The sequence below is a fragment of the Camellia sinensis genome, chromosome 8 (assembly GCF_055761805.1).
Source record: "Camellia sinensis isolate YWXY chromosome 8, ASM5576180v1, whole genome shotgun sequence".
Classification (NCBI taxonomy): Eukaryota; Viridiplantae; Streptophyta; class Magnoliopsida; order Ericales; family Theaceae; genus Camellia; species Camellia sinensis.
In genome coordinates, this window is record NC_138968.1 from 55,760,297 (window position 1) to 55,778,306 (window position 18,010).

At 36.5% G+C, this 18,010-nt stretch overlaps 1 protein-coding gene across 1 annotated transcript; it reads left to right on the forward strand.

Annotated features, from left to right (window-relative positions):
* The first annotated feature begins 15,992 nt into the window (after window positions 1–15,992).
* LOC114286642 (18.1 kDa class I heat shock protein) lies at window positions 15,993–16,813 on the forward strand. The gene has a single exon (XM_028229819.2). It carries the CDS (start codon window positions 16,210–16,212, stop codon window positions 16,675–16,677), a length of 468 nt encoding a protein of 155 aa, XP_028085620.2. The 5' UTR covers window positions 15,993–16,209; the 3' UTR covers window positions 16,678–16,813.
* The last annotated feature ends 1,197 nt before the right edge of the window (window positions 16,814–18,010 follow it).

The following is an 18,010-nucleotide window of genomic DNA, read 5'->3' on the forward strand; positions in this document are numbered from 1 at the left end:
TTGAGAAAGCTTGAACCTTTTGAACTTTTGTTTTAGCTTCTTGAGGAAGCTTGAACCTTTTGAACCCTTTGTAGACGTCCCCGAATGCCCCCGGGAGGGTGAGTCCCGTTCCGTTCGATATTGGGGTCACTACAGCTCGGACTCTCAAATCGTCACGGTTCTAAGTCTAAACCAAATAGTCCAAATCCGGCAAATCGTTTTGAGAAAACAGATTTTTAGAAAAGAAGTGCCAAACATGGACTGCTTTGCCAGATACAGAGTCGCCACCTAAATATTTTATTTTGGGGAAATTTAGGAAACCCTGACTCGTTTGCCTAAGGCCACGTGTCCGTCATCACCAAAGTTGCCTCGGCTCGGGAACTTGGGTACGATTGGGGAAGGTCATTTCGTGAGCACCCCCGCTCGCCCGATCAAAGATCGGCCTCTACTAACCATGATATCAAAATTTGAAAACATTGTGTGTTCTTATTCCGGTTATTAGCCTAGATTTACTATGTGATGCGCACAGCATACGAGTATAGACTGGATCGCCTGAATTGGAACAAAACATTTCATGTTTGTTTTTGAAAGATGGTTTGCTACTCGCAAGTAGGCTTAAAATGCAGATTTTGCCACCCTCAGCTGGGCTTAAGAAAAGATGGTTTTGCCACTATCTAGTGGGCTTAAAACTCACAGTTGATGATTTGTTCCGATCCAAGTAACCCAACCTTCACCCACAAGCATTCAGGCAGATATATCACATAAGCATATAGCCTCATGGTAAGCATGCTATCATGGCAGTCACTCACACGCATGCAAGGATGCTAAAGCATAAAACTTACCGAATACTCCAAGCCAAAACAAAAGCTAATTAGAAATCCATGCATGATCCTAATTATACAGAAATGCCTAATACAACACATGCAAAAATGCAACTATAGCAGGCTCGGCTATTCTAAACATGGCATATGAAATGCTACAGCTAACATGTATTCAACTTGGAATTGAAAATACAATGCAGTTAGTATGATGCGCCGAGCCCGGTGCATGCAAAGCAGATGAATGAATGCAAACATGCTATCATACTGTATGCTAATTGAAATATGCCATAATCTAACCATCATAAGCAGGTAAATAAAAGGGAAGAAAGACGTGGGGTTGGAAGACATGCATCACACACACGCACACTTATTACAATTATGCCCTTGCGTAGAGGGTCCGAAAGAATAATACAGTCCCGAATGAATATATACAAATTCCTAATTAATTTACAAATTAACTAAGAAAGCTGTAAACTGGCATGCAAACCATGGACTGCCTTGACTCTTCTGAATGATGTACGTTTGGGCTGCCTTGCGCGGAAATCCACTGGGATGCCCCAATCAGCCTCTGTTTTGCAATGATTTCTTGGAAAGCGCGCCAAGCCCCGGAAGACTGCTGATTTTTGATTTGCTGCAACAGAGAGCAGGAAAGGGGCATAGCAATGTATTTTCACATATGTATGCATGTCTCGATCCTCGTGCCACCAATTACGCATCTCGATGCATGATGGCCGAGGGGTCGAATTGTGCAACTCAATATGAAATGAATGCACATGAAAACTCAACTAAAACCTAACTCCATCATGGATAATCCGGAGTGTCGGTGACTGGGGAATTGAGACACGTTCCGTCACTCGGAGTACGGAACGTACCTCGTTTCCCGTGCCCGGGCTAACTCCTATCCCGAACACGATGCAATATGCATGATATGCATGAAATGCAACTAAGATACAATCTAACATGCGAAATGCTATGAAATGGCATACACAATGCACGAGGTAACATGGCATACACAATGCACTAACATACACCCTAGTATACACAATGCTATGAAACGAAATGGCATACACAATGCACAATGGGATTACACCAACATGAGTGGACCTCAGCCACACTCACATAGGAGGCCATTAGATGAAAATGAGACAACTCGAGATGCGCGCACGCATGCACGCAAACCGAGGACCGACCCTAAGGCACCGAAATGCCACTCTAACAAGACATGGCAAGGCATGAAATGTGATATGCAAACATGAAAATTTCAGCAGCAAAACATGACCCAAAACAGCCCCGAATCATAGGAATATGGCACCCGATGCATGAAATGAAACCGAAATGCAAAACTAGGCCTATGCATTGGCCTACAGCTATACAAAACATGCATCATTTGGATATGGAATGTAAATACAGATTCAAGGAAGCCCTAAAACAAGCATGTTTTCAGTTCTAAGCGAGGCTAAACAGCAAACAAAAATAGGGCAAAACAAGCATGCAAAAATGGCCCTAAATGTGAGATAAAGAAGCAACTCACAGCTTCTGACCCCAAACAGATTAGGGACCTTCAACAATGTTGAAGAGGGGACCAAAATATGATATTTTACAGTTTATGGCAAACCACAAAAACCAGCACAGGTATGGCTAAACTCTCATGCAAGAAATGGGCCAAAAGATGGCCAAAGAAGCAAGTGAAGGTTGCTGGCCTCAAACACAAGAGGGTACTTCAACAAAGTTGAAGAGGGACCGAAAACATGGAATTTTATAGTTGGTGGCCAGACCCAAAACAGCATGTATACAAGCCAAAAATACTATGCAAAATATGGCAAAAAAAAAGAGATATAACACAAAGTATAAAAAATATACCTCAAACAGTGAAAGACCCTTAATAAAACATGAAGAGGGGGTCAAAATAAGGTCATTTTTAGTTCGGACCACAGCCCAAAAACAGAAGAAAAAGAGGCTAACAAATCATGCAAAAATATGGCCAAAAGAGAGATATAAAGGCAAGTAGCAAATAGAAGCCTCAAACAGCAATGAGCCCTTCAACAATGTTGAATAAGGGCTCAAAATAAGCCACTTTTCAGTTCATGATAGAGCTCAAAACAGTTTATACATAGGCCAAAAATACTACACAAGACAATGGCACACAAGAGGGGTAATGAAGTAAGTGCAACAAGGAGACCTCAAACAGGTAAAGGCCCTTAATCAAACATGAAAAATGGCTCAAAATAAGCCTAGTTCTAGTTAGGGTTGGAGCCCAAAACAGCAAGAAAATATGACTTAGAAAGGATACAAAAACAAGCTAAAAAAGAGAGAAAATGGTGCTTACCCTTGAAGACCAAGCTTTAGGCAACTCTTGGCTTGAGTTTGGTGACTCTTAGGCTCTGAAGAACAACCTCCAGCTGCTGGAATGGAGGATGGAAGGGTGGGGCTATGGGTTGGTGAAGAAAAGGGTGTAGGACTTGAGAGGTTGGAGGGTTGAAGTGTATAGAGGGAGAGAGATACAACAAGAGGCTTGAGGGGGATTTTTTGTAACCCTAAACCAGCAGCTGGAGCTGCTGATATATAGGCCAAAGAGGGGAAAAAAGGGGGGGGGGGAAAATGGAGGGAAAATGAGTCAAGTTTCCCCCCAAAAGTGCCAAACTCTCGGACATGGGTAAAGTGTAAAACGAAATACATGGCTGGAATGCACTCATAGGGGCAAAAATGGCCGGCCAGTTTAAAAGGGGAAAAAAAGTCATCCACCAGGTAAGTGGCCGGCCGGCCAGAAAAAGGTGGCCGGCCGGCCAGGTCAAAGGGAAAAAGTGGCCGGTCATCCTTAGGATGAAGCCCCAGAAGTTAGCTTTCCAATGGCGCAAACCTTGCATTAAAATTCCTCCTGTAGAAAAAGTTATGCCCTTTTTCGTGAAGCCACGCAGATTCGGTCCAACCGGACTTCAACCAACCACATCTCCCCCCCCGGACTTGGACTTAGGAGATTCTTGAGTGCAAAATGAAGCCCCATAAGTAATCTTTCCAATGGTGGTGGCCTCATATCTTAATTCCTCTTGTGCAAAGAGTTACGCCCGTTTCGGTGAAGCCGCGCAAATTTTTCTCCTTCCCGGATTCATGCTGAACCACTTTTGACCAAAAAGAAGTTGGCTTTTCAGCAAAATTGCTGGCCTCCCACCCTTCTACAATCTTTCTAATAGTGAAAATAAGGTCTCCACCAAAAATGAGCCCAAACCGATGCAAAATGAAGGTTCAGGGGCCAAAACGCGCAGCCCGAGGCCCCAAAAACTGACTGTTAGGCACCGGAAGTGGTGTTCAACCACGAAGTTGGTCTCTCGGACCACAGTGTCCCTCAAAAGGGAGGAAATAAGGTATGTTCCAAAAACCGGAGCAAACGGAGGTGGTTAAGCGGTCCCGAACCGAGGCACACGGCCGTCGGCTCTGAAAAATCGGAAACCGGACTCCAAATGGGCAAAATGGCCTACGACCACAAAACGTAGCCTACGGCCACTGAGAAATGATCTACGAGACCTCTCCCTCCCTTTGCAAAGAGAAAACAGAGAAAACCGAGCCTGGTTCGTAAACCGAGGCAAAGCATGAAAGAGTCTGGAAGTCCGGAGGCAAGGCTTGCAGCCGAGACTCTGAAACCTCTGGACGAGCACGATATGCAGTATCACAAAGCGCTCAATTGGTGACGTCTAAGTCTTAAGGTCGGTCAAAAATGGGGTGTCTACACCCTTAGTTTAGTTTCTTGAAGAAGTTTGAACCTTTTGAACCTTTGCTCTAGCTTCTCCAAGAATCTTGAACTTTGCTCTAGCTTCTCCAAGAAGCTTGAACCCTCTTGTTTCTCTATAACAGAGGGCCTCCCTCTCCTTTAGAGAGGTTGAAAAAAAATTATCTAAGGAAAAACACATATATCTCTCTACATCTCTACATTCTAGGCTTAGAAAGGGTGTTTGTTCTTGGCCTTTAACACCACACCTCATAGCCACACACCTCCACCATTGATCTAGGTTCTTGGAGGGTCTTGAGAGGTCTCAAAGAGCTGGTTTTTGGTCCAAGAAGCTGCTGGTTTTGTTGAAGCTACAAGGGTAACACACTATTCCCTCTTTTAAGCTTTATTTTGCTCCATCTTTTAGCCATACTTGTAAGCATATTTGAGCTTTGGTGTAAACTAAAAAAATTCTTTTTTTGAGGTCCTTTTCATGTTTTTTTAAGGTCACTTCGTTGTTGGGGGTCATCTACCCCCTTGCATGCTTCGTTTTGCCTTGTTTTGAGCCATACATGAAGGCCTTTGTATTGATCTTTGTTTGGCCTTTTGACCATTGAAATCCAGCAGATTTTCAGTGGTTAATATGTTTTTTTGAGAGCCAAAATCAGAGAGGGGTGACCCACTTTCTCCTTGTCTTGTTTTCTAGCGTATTTGGCCTTTCAAAGGAGCCTATATTATCACACCTCCAAGCCTTGTTTCAGGCCCTTTTTAGTGACTTTTAGGGCCTGCCTAGACTTTGTCCAAAGTTGGCTTTGTCATCTTGGGTGTGCCTCTTGCATGTGTAGAATAATCCTCTTCATAGCTTATCAAAGGAGCATGTCATTCTTGTATGTGTTGATCACTTTTCAGTGGATTTTTGGGCATCATTTGGCATGTAATACCTCTTTTTTTTTTCTGGTTTAGTGGCCTCTTGAATGCTTCACATACTTGTAGTGTAAACCATGCTGACTAGCTCACATTGCATGTTGTCTTGGCCCTTGATTCTAGCATATTTTGGCCATGTTCTATACTGATTTTATTCATGATTTGGGCTGCCTTAGCTCTGTTTTGAGATCCCATGGTCGGATGATGCTTGCCATGTATGCTTGTAGTGTAATAGCCATGCCTAGCTTTGAGTTTTGAAGCCAATTGCATGCTTATATTGAGGTGTTTGCATGTTTTAGTATCATTGTGTATGATATTTTAGAGCTTATTCATTCGTCATCTTCCCATGTTTATCACTCTTTAAGCACATTTGAGAGTTGTGCTTGTATGCCCCATTTATGAGCCATTGCATGAGCTTCATTTTTGCGCACTTCAAGACATCATCTTAGTCTATTTTGCCACTGTTTTGGGCCTGCATAGGGACTGTTTAGGGCTGGTTTGGTCATTTTTGCATTGCTTTGCATACCTCTAGTGTAATGTGCTGCATTAGTTTCGGTATTTGAGCCATCCAACATGCATTGTGTGAGGTGTTTACATGATTCGGGACCATTTTGCATGTCATTTCAGAGCTGGAAAATATGTGATTGTATGCCATATTTCATGCTTACCATGCTTTGGTGGAGTTGTACTTTGTGCCTTAGGTTTGATCCCTTACATTTGTGCATGTTTACATGTGTGTTGTTGCTTCATTTTCATCATGTTTGGCCACTGATTTGGGTGTGGCCGAGCCCCATCCATCTTGGTTTAAGTCCATCTTGCATCGTGTATGCCAAATAATCCATGTTGTTGCATGTTCGACCATTGCGTTGAGTATGCCTCGTTCATAACATTGCGTATGTTAGTACATTGTGTATGCATGCCATATAATCCATGTGCATTGAGTATGCCATTGATTAGTTCATAGCATTGTGTATGCCATTTGCATGCTTACATGTCATCATTTGCATGTTTACATCACTTAGTCGCATTACATTTAGGATTGCATACTAGAGTTGCATTTTGTACATGCCATGCCATTCTATTTGTTGCATTGTGTTTGGAGGAGGGTTTAGTCCAAACACGGGAAACGAGGAATGTTTGATACTCCTAGTGATCAAACGTGCCTCGATTCCCGGTCACCGACACTCTTGACCATCCATGATGGAGTTGTTGGTTTTAGTTGTTTATATGTGCGTTCATGTCCCATTGAGTCATGCAATCCGACTCCTCGGCCATCATGCATCAAGATACGTGATTGGTGGCACGAGGATCGAGGACTACACTCCTTGGAGCTTGTGCAATGATGGGGAGAGCGGTCATGCACACATATGTTGAAAATACTTTGCCATGCCCCTTTCTCGCTCTCTGTTGCAGCAAACCGGAAACCAGCAGCAAAAACTGGTCAGTAGCCTTCTGGAGCTTTGTACAGTGTTCTGGGACCAGTCGCAAACAGAGGCAAATTGAGGCATCGCGATGGATTTCCCGACAAGGCGACTTGAGCATACATGCATCCCTATCATTCGGAACAGAGCTGAGGCAGTCCATTTTGTTTAATTTGCATGCTAGTTTCCTTACTTACTTAGTTAATTTGTTAATTAATTAATGTTGTGTAATAATTAGTTTAATTAGCTTAGATTAGCTAGTTTATTCTGTGCTATTCATTCGGACCCTCCGAGGAGGGCAATGTTGTAATAAGTGTGCGTGTGTGTGTGATGCATGCCTTCCAACCTCACATCTTTCTCTCTTTTATTTACCAACTTATGATGGTTAGTTTAGGGCACGTTTCAATTAGCATACTTATGCTCACATGTTTACATCCATTTATCTGTCTTGTATGCATCGGGCTCAGCGCATCATACTAACTGCATTGTATTTCAATTCTGAGTTGAATACGTGTATCAGTTGTTGCATTTCATACATCATTTTAGAATAGCCGAGCTTATCTTAGTTGCATTTTTGCATGTGTTGCATTAGGCATTTCAGCATAGTTAGGATTCATGCATGATTTCTAATTAGCTTCTTTCTTTGGTTTGGAGTACTCAGTAAGTATTTATGCTTTAGCATCCTTGCATGCGTGTGAGTGACTGCCATGATAGCATGCTTACCATGAGGCTAACTGCTTATGTGATATAACTGCCTGAATGCCTGTGGGTGAAGGTTGGGTTGCTTGAATTGGAATAATTCGTCGAAACCCGTGTTTTAGCCTACTTGTGAGTAGCAAACTTCAATCCATTATCAAAACAAACGGATATGCGATGCTTTGTTCCAACTCAGACAATCTAGTCCATACTTGTATGCGGTGTGCATCACGTAGCAATTCTAGGCTAATAAACCGGAATAAGAGCACATATGTTTTCAAAAACAAGATATCATGCTTAGTAGTGGCCGATCTTTGATCGGACGAGCGAGGGTGCTCATGAAATGACCTTCCCCAATCGTACCCAAGTTCCCGAGCTGAGGCAACTTTGGTGATGACGGACACATGGCCTTAGGCACGAGTCAGGGTTTCCTAAATTCCCCCAAAATAAAATATTTAGGTGGCGACTCTGTATCTGGCAAAGCAGTCCATGTTTGGCACTTCTTTCTAAAAATCAGTTTTTCAAAACAATTTGCCGAATTTGAACTCTTTGATGATTCATCGGTCTTGCATTGCACTCCGCGAGATTAGATACAAGACCGTGACATTGAGTCCTGAACTGTAGTAAGCCCAAATGAACAAAACGGGATTTCCTCCCGGGACGTTCGGGGACGTCTATAACAACACCTCTCAGTACTTTTGTCTACAAAACGAGATATTGGGAGCCCTGAATCTTCGCTCGAGTGACCCTTGGTTCGCTCGAGCGATCCACCCTGACCTGCAAAACTGCTGGATGCTTGCAATCTTTGCTTGAGCGGTACTTTTACTGCTCGAGCGGTCATGTGGAACAAAATGTCACACATTTGCTGATTCTAATTTTCAGCTTGGGGTAATGATTTCTTTATTCTAAGTAATATGACATTCATGGATTTATATGTGGTATTTTCTTTATAAAACTTTTAGTGTTGTGTAAAGATTTTCATCATGAGTTGTAGATACTTAAAGTTTGACCAAATGTTGGTTATTTCTCAATATTTTCTTATCAAATGCATTTTTCTAAAAAATTATCTTAAAAGTATGCTTTAAATTTGAGAAGGTCCTAAATTTCAAAACCCTAATTTGTGAAATTTGGGCAATTGTGACAATGGTGATGATATCTTGTAATTGAATGAGTTCCTTCTATTTATGACATATGGCTTTTGTTAGAAATCTTGTAATTATTGACAATTGGTGAATAATTGCATTGTTGTACAAATTATCAACCTTAGGTGAATTCAAAAGCATTTGGAGAAATGAAAAATGAAAAATGTTGAATTGTTGAGATTGAAAAAATCCATTGGTAAATTGTTGTTGTTAGAAAATGATTTGAATGTTGAGAATCTTGAATTGAACATTGATTTGAAATTAAAATTTTAAGTTGAGATAATAATGGTGAATCCAAGTAGAGTATAGAAATGATGATAAATTGGGTTGAGACCCCACAGTGAAAGATCAAAAACCCACATGATAAAAATATTAATTTTTTTTTAGTTAGCAATCGACAAAGAGGTGGCGTTCAGGTGGTGCTATAATAGACTATTGGTAGATACATTTAGGGCTGAGCAAGTGATCCGTAAAATCCGTAATCCGATCCAGTCCAGTCCAATCCGATAGGTTTAGATTGATTTTTTGAATCCGCGGTTCGGTTCTGGATTGAAGAATTAATAATCCGTAGTTTACGGATTGGTTCCGGATTGAGTCCCACGGTTCCGGATTGGAACCGATCCGAACCGTATACAAATAGTCTATATTTTTATTATATATCCTCCCCCATAGTATCTTCTCTTCATTCTATATAAAGTCTAAACTCAAACCTAAAACCGTATAATATCTTCTTTTATTACTCTTGTTTGTTGATTTTTAGTTTTAAGTTGTAATGGTTTAAATACTTATAGTGAAACTAATTTTCTTTTAGTTGTTTAAATTTTAGAATAGTATGTCGCTATTATAGAAAAATATGTTGCTATTGTGGAACTAATATAACGCTATGTTTATATTTTTATAAAATTAAAGTGTTATAAATATATTTTTGTTATTTAATTATGTGAATCCGTGGTCCTAAACCGATCCAATCCGTATTTAAATGGATTGGTTCGGATTGGTTCCATGATTTAAACGGATTGGATTGGTTCCAATTTTTTAAGAACCGTAGATAACGGATTGGTCCTGATTTTATCCCAATCTGGTCCAATCCGGACCATGCTCATCCCTAGATACATTGACCTAGGCATCCACGTTGTAATTATAATGGATGATTTGTTGGCTTTAACCAAAAGTTGAATGCTTTGGTCGAACTATGAAAAGTCGAGACGATGATTTAAAACAAAAATGGATTTTGAACTCGACTATACATATGACATAACATGATGACCATTGACCATAGACGTGTGAATTGATGTTATTGGAATTAAAGATCTCTCTATTAGACTATATGTTTATCTTATGTTGTTACATTTTTTTTCAACTAATAATGTTGAGTCATGACCAGGGGCGGAGGGACTTGGGGCTCAGGGAATCACATGTCCCCTGACTTTTGAAGTAGTTTTTTTTTTTTTTTTTTTTCTTTTTTTTTAAGTGGGGTCTGCTTTCACACCGTGTAGTACTAGTAGTGCCCCCACCTAATACTAATACATACCCCTCCCAATTATGTCAAACCCACTTACACACATGCAACCAGGTTTGGTTTGTTTGTTTTTTTTTTGTTTTTTGAATCCCAATTCCAATTAAATATTGACACATAATTTTTATTTTTGGGTAAGTACACATAACTCCAATTACAATAAGGTAAAATTTCTAAAATCCTAAAAGTGTATAAAATTCTTTTTTTTTTATTTATTCACAATACTTGTTAAGTATTTTCGTATTTTCTTTGTCTTCTTTGTCTCCCTTTGTTGCTTTGTAATTTGCCAACTCGAGATTCACCAAATTAGGATCACATAACAAAGATTTGGGACCACATTACAACCTTGGTATCTTCTCTTCATTGTTTACAAATAACTTTATTTATTTATTTTTTACTTTTAAATAAAAATTATGAGTATTAATTTATAGTTATTTGTTAAGTCTTGATTTGTAAAATTTTTTGATTTGTTATTATTTATGTTAAAATAAGAGATTTTGATATGCTAAAATCATAAATCTTAATTGGTAGTGATTTATATTAAAATTAGGAATTTTGGTTGTTGTTGTTTGTGCTAAAATTAGGGATTTGATTTGTGCTAAAATTAAAAATATTTATTTGCAGTCATTAATATTTAAATTAGGGATTTTGATTTGTTATAATTTGTGCTAAAATTAAAAATTTTGATTTGTTGTGATTTGTGCTAATTTAAATTTTTTGATTTGTGTTAACATTGGAGATTTTGATTTGTGGGGGTTTGTGATTTTAATTATGAATTTTTATTTTGATATTTAGTTTTTTCAAACAGTCATGGAGAAATATTTCAAAAGAAAATCAAAGTTGGAATCATCTCTTCTTCAAGAAGAAGATAATAATTATCCTTCCGCAAAACAAAGTCGCATAGAAATCAACTTAGTAGACCTTTCTGTAGATCCATGACTATGGCCTCGGATTTTGGACTATAATGCTAATGATCGAGACCGAATTCGTAGGGCATATCTACAAAAAGGTCCTTGTCAATCTCATGATCATAATTTTTCACAAAAATCATTTGGACAAAAACTTCGGCGATTTAATCAGGCATGGTTTAGTGAATTTCCTAATGGTACTTAATGATCAACTTGACACATATATTATCGACATGCTATCCAGTAGTGAGCTCTCAATGTTGAATGGAATTGCCGATCTTGTTAAGAAAATGGTGGAGACTGGAAGAGACAAAGTATATCCATTGGTGTATTTGCTCTTGATTTTAGCATTAATCTTACCTGTTGCAACTGCAATAGTTGAGAGGGTATTTTTAGCTATGAATATTGTGAAAAATCGGTTGTGGGACCGAATGGGTGATGAATGAATGAATGATAGCTTTGTTATCTACATTGAGAGAGATATTTTTTATGGCATTGACAATGATACTATTATGGAAAGATTTCGAAAGATGAAAACTCGTCGGGGTCAATTGTAAAAATTTAAAATTAAAAACTATTTGTAATGAATATTAATTTTTAATGTTTAACATTAGTTTGAAAAATTATTATTATGTTATTGTTATTGATTGAGGAAGAAAAATTTTGAGATTGTAATTAATAGGTGTCTCCCCTATATTAAATTCATGGCTCCGCCACTGGTCATGACCCTAAAGTCGATGTGAGAATGTGAATGTGAGCTAGAAGAGCTCCTTGATATGTTAGCTTAGGGCCTTTGTTTTTGTAGGTCGAGTGTTATTGTTGGTTGAACCCTATCTTTTGTGTAAGCCATTGGTCACTTCTTTAAACATGTTGATTTGTTTTGATTTACATATTGCATGTTCATGTCACACAGATGATGAATATATGATGTATGTAACGAATACAAAATATGATTTGAATGATATTCATATATTTATATAGTCTAAAATATTCTTAAAGGTTCAGATTTTGTAAATCCGAAGCGTGACAAAAATAAAGTTATTCATATATTCAAGTAGAATTGACTCCGTTGATTTATAAAAATTAAACGCACTACAAAGAGTCTAATACACTTTTAGGAAGTTTCAATCTAGTTGCTTGGGTAGATAGGATTTATCTATTGCTTTTATCAGTAAAGACTACAATAGTAGAAAGAACTTTTTAAAGATGAAAATAAAAAAAACCAACGGTAAATTACAGCGATGGTCCCTATGTTTTGTCTCTTGTATCATTTTGATTCCTCCATTTTCAATTGACTCAATTCTTTTGTGTCAATTTAGTCCAATTAATAATGTCGTTAGTGTTTTAGATGGAAAATAATTACTGAATTGGTTGAGGTCAAATCACTGAATTTAATAAATTTATAATTTTACTTTAAAAAAATATGACACAAACCACTTATATGTATATTTTTTATAAAAAATACTAAGAGTTGTAATCGATTAGACTAAATTGAAATAAAATCACAAATTTAGAATTAAAATCAAACTAATTGAAATTATGGGTACCAAAATGATACAAAGATCAAAATATAAGGACTAGTGATATAATTTATCCAAATACTAATTGCGTAATCACATGAAAGATTAGTAGAGAAATGATTATCTAATCACAAATATTGAAAATGATATATATATATATATATATATAATAGTACTGAAAATGAGACCATCATGCAATGATTCCAAAATAAGTTGCGACACACAAATGGAAAAATTATACAAAATAGTGTGGCACTGCCACCTTATTGTGGAAGCTAATTCTGAATAATAATTCTTGTAGATAAGCATTTTCCTTCCAGAACATGATATAAATTTAGAAAGCAATGTGAAAAAATATATTTGCCATTGGCGCTCCCTTCGTGCCATGTCGATTAGGACGAATAAGGGAGGTGGCGGGTCAAACAAGAGTAGAAAAAAATGAGTTTATTTTTCTAATTTTAGAAATGAAAAAATACTAATAAAAATGAAAGGTAATACAGTAATGATAGAGAGTAGTAGAGTTGGAACTTTTAATGTCAACTCTAGTAATGTGGTAATGTATTAAAAAAAATACAAAATCATAAGTCAAAACATTAAATTATAAAGTGAGGTCCACCTCTACAAGCCCCTCTAGAATTTCTCATTTAGAGGTCTGAAACATTTTTAAAGATAATATAATATATTATTGACATTAATTTATAAATGAATAAAGTTAAAAACTGAAAGATGTGAAATATTTTTTTTTTTTTTTTTTTACAAAAAGCACATGGCTCTAAAATAGATTTTTATTTTTTTATTTTATTTCTTTTGCGAGTAAGAAAAAGCACATGGCTGTACTAGGCTTGAATATAGACAGTTGAAAATGACTGGGTCCAAACCTGTCGAGTACAAGCAAAACTGGTCCGGGCCCACGAAATAAAGGGTGGACACCACCAATTTTATACCTCAGTAATGGTAGAGGGCTCGAATTTCTCATACTCGAATTACTCGAATTGATCAAAACGATGTAAAACGACGTCGTTTTGGTCAATTCAAGCTATTTGAGCCGCGAATATTGTGGCTACCAAACATTTTTCTTTATACATTGTTTAAAATTATTCGGTTGGTTTGGTTTCATTGTTTCGAATTTAATTTTTTAAAAATTGTGTTTTTTATTTTTTATATTTTTTTATTTTTAGTGAATATTTTTTAAAACTAATTTTATTTTTATTTTTTTAGATGTACCTTATTTAGATATATCTAAATAGTAAAATATTTGTTAAAAAATATTTTAAAAAATTAATAAATATACAAAAATATGAAAAATGTATTAAATTTTTATATTCTTTTTAAGATATTTTTGATATTTAGTGAATTTTTTAAACATTTTTTTCACAAATATTATATTTTTTAAGTATATTTATGTTAAATGTCTAAAAATTAAAAAAATTATTTAAAACATTAAAAAAAATTATTAAAAACAAAAAAAATACGAAAAATAACAAAGTAAATTTTTTTAAAAAACCAAAATCAACAATTGTGATAAAGACTTCTATACATACATGATCCCCAAAACTCTACTCTTATTCCAACCACTCATAATGTGAGACACATGTATACATGAGTGGACTCCACACAAATATCAAGGACTAAAATTAAATTAGGTCTCGTTTGGGAACATGCTAATTTAGTAACTTTTTGACTATTTGGCTAAAATATGAGTTAAAAAAATTAGTATGTTTGGGATGACTTTTTGACTTTTTACGAAAAGATGTGCAAAAAGTAGAGAGAAAAGAGAATATTTGACTTTTTGGTATGAGTTGTTGGCTTTTTGACTAATTTAGTAATATTTTGACTTTTTAACTAAAAAATCTGGTTGCCAAACGAAGCCTTAGTCCCATAAAACTACCCAAAAAAAAGAAAAGTCCCAAACATTTTCGAATCAAACAAATTATTTGTAACTAAAACACTAGTAGTAGTAGGGGTGTTCGCGGATCGGTTTTGTGCGGTTTGCGGTTCGGTTTTGACCCGCCCGCATCTATGCGGTTTGGGAAAAAGTCAACCCGCAACCGCCCGCAGTGCGGTTTGCGGTTTGTGCGGATAGGGTTTGCAAATGTGCGGGCGGTTGCGGGCGGTTTGCGGTTTACACTTTTTTCTTTAAAAATTAATTTTCGAGTTTTTTTTTCCCAGCGAATTTAGGCATCAGATTCATTTTATATATTTGTGATAACAATTTTTTGATGAGTTTACAAATAAAAATTGAATATCAATGCATTAAATGAAAGTACCCAAAACAAAGAGACCCTACACTAGCATTTTTGCCATGAAAAAAATGTATATTAATGCATTAAAGGTTGTACTCAATTAGAATTGCCAGTTCAGTAATCAATAATCAAACTATAAGTTCTATCGACCATTAGAAGGAAAATTTTATTAGGAAAAAGTGGATGAATCACTAATGAAAATCATATAAGAAACCAAGTTTAGGACTTGATAATTCTACGACATTAAGAAAGTTGAGAAATACTTAAAAATAAGGATCCTAGTGTCATAGAGAATATAATGGTGCCCCTGTAAAAGTTACAAAGTTGGTATATAAAAAAAAAATAATAATAATAATTAAAGTGCGGGCGGTTTTTGCGGGTTGCGGGTTTAAACCGCGACCCGCCCGCAACCCGCAAATTTGTCATATTTCAAACCGCATCCGCCCGCATTATGTTTGCGAAACCGCCCATTAATTTGCGGGTTGGGCGGATTGGGCGGTTTGAGCGGTTCGGATAAACCGTTGCCCACCCCTAAGTAGTAGTAGGTGTAGATGTATTAGTATGTGGAAGGAAGGAAGGAAGGAAGGATGTAGAAGCTTAGGTCAAGTTTGGCAACTCAAAAATAATTCATCTTTTTATCTATTTTTTATTACATTACCTAACTACTTTTCTGTACATCTTTTCGTAAAAAGACAAAAAATGCACTTATTTAGGTCATCCCAAACAACCCCTTAGAGTTTGTTCGGTGTGTCTTGTCTCCATTCTTAGAAAAATAGATAGAGATTTCCATTGCGATTACGTTGTGGCAGATAGATAGATTAAACGACGGTTTGTATCTCTCTATATATAGAGGTGTACATAATACATGCTCTGCCGAATCAGGATCTCCTCCTTACATTTTCTCCTTGCATTTCCTACTTGCAGGGCCATTGAGCTCACTTTTAGGCCCAATTTTAACAATTATATTTTAAGATTTGTTCAGTGTATCATACCTGTAAAAAATCAAATTAATTGGATATTAGAAAGCATGTGTTCAGAAAACTCGAACTAAAAACTATTTTTTTAAAAAAATTTAATAAATAGTTTTTCGAACACATACTTTTTGATATCTGATCAATTTGATTTTTTACAGATATGATATACTAAACAAATCTTAAAATATGAACGATTTATATTATCAAAATTGGACCTAAAAATGAGCACAATGACCTTGCAAGTAAAAAATACAAGGAGGCGATCTTGATTCTACTCTGCCTACCCATCAAATTCGCAAGCATATCCTCCATTGTAATTGTAATTGTATTTGTATTCTTCGACATCTCTATCTGAATAATCGAGCATGGCGCTCATTCCAAGCATCTTCGGCGGGCGAGGAAGCAACATCTTCGACCCATTCTCCTTCGACATCTGGGATCCCATCTCCGAGGGGTCTGGGGTAGCCGCACGGGAGACCTCGGCAGCATCGGCCATAGCGAACGCTAAGATAGACTGGAAGGAGACACCGGAAACTCACATAATAAAGGCTGATCTGCCGGGGCTGAACAAGGCGGAGGTGAAAGTGGAGGTGGGAGAAGACGGAAGAGTGCTGCAGATAAGCGGGGAGAGGAGCCAAGAGGAGGAGGAGAAGACTGACAAGTGGCACCGCGTGGAGCGTGTCAGGGGGAAGCTCATGAGGAGGTTCAGGCTGCCGGAGAATGTGAAGATGGACGAGATCAAGGCTAGCATGGAGAACGGTGTGCTCACTGTGGTTATTCCCAAAGAACAAGAGAAGAAGCCTGAGGTCAAGGTCATTGACATCTCTGGCTGACTCTTAAAAGAGTTTTTGAGGGTGGTTTGAATTTGAAGCTGCAAGTTGCTGTTCACAAATGTTTGCAATAATATCTGTTAAAAAAAAAAAATGTTTGCAATAATAATGAACAAGTGGTTGTTACGCTTACTTTTTACTTTTTCAGTGTTTATGTTTGTTTAGTGTTCTTTTCTTGTGTAATGGATGTAACGACTATCAACAATGATTCATCCCATTAAAAACATACCACTAATAGCACTAATGTATTAAAAAAGTAAAAAAAAAAAAAAATACAACTCTAAAACCAAAACATCACATCATTAATGACGGAATCCACTGCCACATAATTAGTGGGAGCACTAATTAGTGCTCCCAAGCATTTTTCTAACGAGTATATGAGTTTGGACTTAAAATCACTGTTATGTTTTGTTTAATATACAGTTTTGTTATGAATCATAAAAAAATATCAAGAAGATGATCATAAAAAATTCTTTATTTTTGAATTACACCTAGAATAAAACAACACATATTAATCAAGAGATGAAAAATTTTTATGATATATTTCATGATTTTTTTTTTTATGATATATATACAGAGAAGGCTGTGGCTTTTGTTCAGAAATTATATATATACACATATGTTTCCGGTCCCATTAACGCCACTTTTGTAACATTTTATTTTTTATTTATTTTTGAAAATTGAAAACTAAAATTTGTTATGTATTGCTTTTTTATTAAAAAAACTAATTTTTTTTAAATGATAATAAATATTCTTAAAACTATGTTTTTACTCTTTCACTGCCTCTTCCGTCCATTATCTTGCGCTCACTATCCTTTCATTATCTTGCCCTCACTATCCGTGTTTCAATTAATCATGATATTTCAATTATCCTTCAAAATTGATGTCCATACAAAATTTTAATGATATTTTTGTAGTTTGAATTAAAATGAATACATTATTTTATATAAGTATGTAAAACAAAACATTACCTAACAATGTTAATTTTATTAATCGAAGTGTCATAATATGTTTTTTTTTAAATTTATTTTTTTATAAATAAAAGTTCATGAACCACATCATTTAATTACTCTTACCAATTATATCAATGGAAAGCACTCTCAACTAGATGGGTAAATATCAACAAGGTCAATTTGTTTTATATTTTTGCCAAGAGTTTCAATTTGCTGTTTAATTATACGCTCCATTTTAATTTTTTTTTTTATAAAGATTTCGTAATTTTTTTTTTTTTTTTCCATAATTTCGGGGCCGAATTTGTAAGACCCAGTTACGTTTTGTAGACCCAATTCTCTATATGACTTATGTGGCCCATTTCCGTAGATGACTTACGTGGCGA

Coding starts and splice junctions, on each gene's coding strand:
- LOC114286642 (XM_028229819.2), top strand. CDS start 16,210: ATGGCGCTCATTCCAAGCATCTTCGGCGGGCGAGGAAGCAACATCTTC.